Source organism: Branchiostoma belcheri, unplaced genomic scaffold (genome assembly GCF_001625305.1).
Source record: "Branchiostoma belcheri isolate BF01 breed outbred unplaced genomic scaffold, Haploidv18h27 scaffold176, whole genome shotgun sequence".
Classification (NCBI taxonomy): domain Eukaryota; kingdom Metazoa; phylum Chordata; class Leptocardii; order Amphioxiformes; family Branchiostomatidae; genus Branchiostoma; species Branchiostoma belcheri.
This window is the reverse complement of record NW_017803224.1, coordinates 82,871-87,376: the sequence shown is the minus strand read 5'-3', so window position 1 is coordinate 87,376 and position 4,506 is coordinate 82,871. Positions and strand designations below refer to the sequence as shown.

Sequence of the window (4,506 nt, the reverse complement as noted above, 5' to 3'; positions counted from 1 at the left end):
CAGATGTTCAGCTTTTTGTCATGATGCTCAGGCAGTGTTAGCTCAGCTGGTAGGACTGTCCTTTGGCATGACACACCAGCGTCACTGACTTGTAGTTGACTGACTACACAGAGCAATGTGTCGTTGTAATGCCTACACTGACTCCAACCATTTGGGTGTGGAGGTGTAGAGTAGACTGGTGTTCTTGGAACCACCCAACATGACTGCATAGGCTGTAAGCCAAGGAGTTTTAGGCTGGATACAAGCTTTAGGCTGAATGCAATTTTAACTAGAGTTCCCCGATCTCATACCTTCGCCAAATGGCTGACAAATTATAGATTAGATTATTCCCCCCTGATTTAAGAAATAGGAACCTAATTTTCATGAATTATATCATTTTATCATAATCTCAACCAAAAGACAGTCTTATATAAACAAACAAGGCATTCTAGTATTTCCTAATAAATTATGCAAATGAGGTCCTGATTTGAATAAATTATGTTTAATGATGTTCACCTCAACTTAACTTTCAAATACCATAAGTATGAAATTACAGGCAGTTATCATTACATAATTATAAAATTTTCTCATTAATTATGCAAATTAAGTCATTATTAACATAATCAATATCTGCCTGTGTTTCTCTCGTTGTCTATTACCAATGTCACAAGCTTCAATTGTCTTATTATGGAATGCAGCTGATTTATAGAATTTCCCCATAAATTATGCAAATTACATCCATATTTGCATAATTGTACACATAATTATATTAAGCATCACGTAAGCTACCTACCTACCAAAAATCACGACGATCCGTCAACCGGTTATTGAGTTATCCTCTTTTGAATATTTTCAAGAATATATCCCTGCAGTTCCAGAGCAAGCCACTAGGGGGCCCAAAGTCACGTCACTTCTTCCCCAGCACAAGAGCTACCTACCACCCAAATTTCATCACCATAACATGTCTAGATCATGAGATATCAAAACCGGAAGTTCAGCTGCAGTACCATAACAAGCCGCTAAGGGGTCCAAAATCTGAAAATTTTGAGGTCTCATCTAAGACCTACCCACCTACCAAGTATCAAGACAATCCACCAATGCCTTCTCAAGTTATCGTGTTGACGGACAGACAGACAGACAGACAGACACACACACACATACACGAACGCCTCTGAAAACATAACCTTCTTGGCGAAGGTAAAAATCGTGTTTTAGGGATTTTTTAATTTCTGATTTTAAGTCTAGTTTTTGTCGACATTTTGGTGAAAAAATGGCATTTTTTGACATTTTTCTCACTAAATTACCCATAATTCAAATTGAGGCCTAATTTTTAAAAATCCCTAAAACACGATTTTCAGGACAACCGTTACAGTCATTTTGAGCCGTAAATGGGGTATGTTTAACTCTCCATGTTTCCAGGTTTGAACGAGTTTTGGAGACATGTCATATCGCCAGAAAGTGTGCATTGTGTTATTCATACTGGTGTAAAGAATCATTACGGTATTCAAGGTCACTGAAGGATATGACAGTAGCTTCGCTACATGTTACATGTCCACCAAAAATAATAGCGGACATGTACTGTCCAGGAAACTGTTTGTATCTATAGAAAAGTGTTGTTTTTTATCTGTTGCAATGCACGGAGGTAGAAAGGCTTGTTTTGCCGCTTTATAGTAAATGACCGCAGGTGACCCCGAAATAGAACGCGGGTTCGATTCGAATTCCCCAGTTCGAACACGATCGAACACAGTTCGGGTTCTATGACATGTGGGAACTTTGCAGCCCAGATTTTACCACCGTGACAGAGAAAGGAAAAATAGTGTGCAGGAGGGGGTATTATTATTGTACCTTGATTGATGATTTTCGAATTCCTTTGTTGAAATATTATTATTTTATGTTACATTTTTAATACATATTTTTAATACAGGACAGGGGCCAATCTATATGGATAACCTACAATGTAATGGGGACGAGAGTAGCCTGTTTAACTGCTCGTACCCAGGATGGACGATGCACGATCCCAGCTGTAGTCATGACCAAGACGCAGGCTTGGAATGTACTGGTACGTTTAGTTTATGTCGTACAGACTACAAGCGTGGGGTCGTGTGGCGCAGTCGGTAGCTCGTTCAGCTCACACCCGAGAGGTCGTGGGTTCGAACCCTGCCCATGTCACCGAACTTGTGCCCTTGGGAAAAGCACTTTACACGACTTTCCTCACTTCACTCAGGTGTAAATGAGTACCTAGCTTCTGCTAGGGACGTCCCTCGGATAGGACGTTAAATGGGGGCCCCGTGTTTGGGAGAGCCACACCCTACGCACGTTAAAGAACCCAGCGCACTTAAAAGAGTAGGGGACCTTCCCGGTGTGAGTGGTTCAAACCTTACAGTCTGGTCTCGGGGTTGACATCTTTGAAGAGGTGATAGTCACCTGTTATGTCAATCCTTCCACAAATGTGGTAAATCGTAATAAAATAAAATAAACATTAAGATAAATATTTTTAGATATTTATCTTTGGTCATTTTCTTTTAGTTCAAAAGCACAACATCCTGCACATCTAGTAATCATTTGCACGAGTATTTGGCAATACTGACGTTAACCATTTCTACCGAAAAATTTATAAATTTTTGTCTCAATGATTATGAAAATAATCCACATTTTATTTCCATTGACAATCCATCTGAAGCTTCTTGAGTTATTGTGCTAAACCACATACACACACACACACACACACACACACACACACACACACACACACACACACACACACACTATGCCAACATTTTGGGCGAAAGTAATAAGTAAAAAGTATAATTGCAGAAAACTGCATGCGTTGGGAAATAACCCAAAGATTTTAAGATGTCCACTTTCATCTGAATTTGCAGAATCTTTCCTGTTGGTTGCTGAGAGTAGAAACATATTCCAAATTGAAGTCCAGGACTGGTCCAAAGTCACGGTGTCGGATATGACGGATCACTCATCCATGGGGGCTTACTGGTCGCTGGACTACGACCCAACGACTGACTTCATGTACTGGGCAGCTGGAAGAAGCGTCAAACGGGTCCGTCGTGATGGGAGTAGGATGCAGACCATTTTTGAAGCTGAGGGACGCAGTGGGTGATACTCTCCCTTTCATTTTTTGAAAGATCAAGTTTTCCGTAAAATGTCACTATTTGTCAAAAAAATCTACAGAGTCAGAACGAAATTTAGGCCATATCAAGTAATTTTTATGGATGACATCAGCGCGCGCATTAATTTTCGCCTGATTTTGGAAAAAAAAATTGTTGCCTTCTGACGGTGGTGAATATGCCGAAAATTGGCAAAGTTGTCTGTTGCCATGCCGGAAGGTGGATGGCAGATAACTATGAAGAGACAAGAAAAGGCTCTGATTTAATGTTTTGTTTCTTACTTTGATACAGTGATATGTGATGCTGGCTGTGTATATGTGATGTTCCTACTGAATCAAAACCATTTGTACAATGCATAAGATTGAGTCAAAATTTTAAAATGTAGGAACCTTGTTTTTTTCGGCCCGCCTTGTTTTTTTTTCGCCCGCTCGCATTAGATTTGGAATCTGCGGAGGAAGTCATCCATAAAATCTACTTGCTGTGGCCTTAGATAAAATGCTCAATTCAAATGCCTTGCATCTCATTATCAAGTGTATTTCCCCGAGTTTTGTTCTTATTATCTTTGCAACTTACGTCGACACCTTAAAACGGTTTTAAATATAGCTCTTGGGCTGGGATTGGACCATGCTGGAGGGAATGTCTACTGGAGTAACCCCGGACTCCATCCGGCTATCTTCGTAGCCCGGAAGAACGGATTGTACCCCAAGACACTTCTGGCATTTTCTGAGTCCGATTCACCTGGACAGTTGGTCCTGGACCCCAGAAACGGGTAATTCTTTGTAAATAAATAGGGCTCAAAAATGATTATAGTAAGTGAAAATCAGAACAAACATGTATTTAATCCATTTCGGATCCAATCGCATTGGAAAGAGAGGAAAGAGAGATGGTCTAACACATTTCTTCACATGTTTTTATTGAATTCTTTTACCTCGTTAAATTTGTCGGAGAACTATTTCTATATAACATATATACAACATACCATATTATGATTTTGACATTGGCATAGCAATCGCTTTAGCTTTTAAGAAATAATTTTATTCCCTTTTCTTTGAAGGAAAGACGTAAAGATATTAGTTATTAACAATTCCGCGCCGCGTGCCTACGAAGATGGTGTGTTACGCCGAACGGTGTTTTTTTTGCTATACTTATACAGATACAGATTCACTTTTTAGTTATTTTTTTCTGTTTTTTTTTATATATTGGATTGTAATTATTTTTCTACAGACTCATGTTCTGGGTACATAGTGGTGAGGACTACTCACTGGGCTATGTCTTCAGTATTCGCCGTGCTGCGATGGACGGCAGCAACCACACCACTATCATCAGTAACCTTAATTTTCCAAAGGCCATTACAATAGACCACAAAGGTGAGACAACAGGGCGTGTGGCGTAGCGGCAGAGTGCG

General features: G+C 39.9%; 1 protein-coding gene across 1 annotated transcript in view; it reads left to right on the top strand.

The window, feature by feature from the left end:
- LOC109467136 (neurotrypsin-like) overlaps positions 1-3,094 on the top strand; it is a 9,703-nt gene extending 6,609 nt beyond the window's left edge. The window contains exons 6-7 of the mRNA XM_019765070.1: positions 1,904-2,038; positions 2,859-3,094. Of these exons, the coding sequence (XP_019620629.1) occupies positions 1,904-2,038; positions 2,859-3,094 (371 nt within the window). The remainder of the gene's footprint in view (positions 1-1,903; positions 2,039-2,858) is intronic.
- The last annotated feature ends 1,412 nt before the right edge of the window (positions 3,095-4,506 follow it).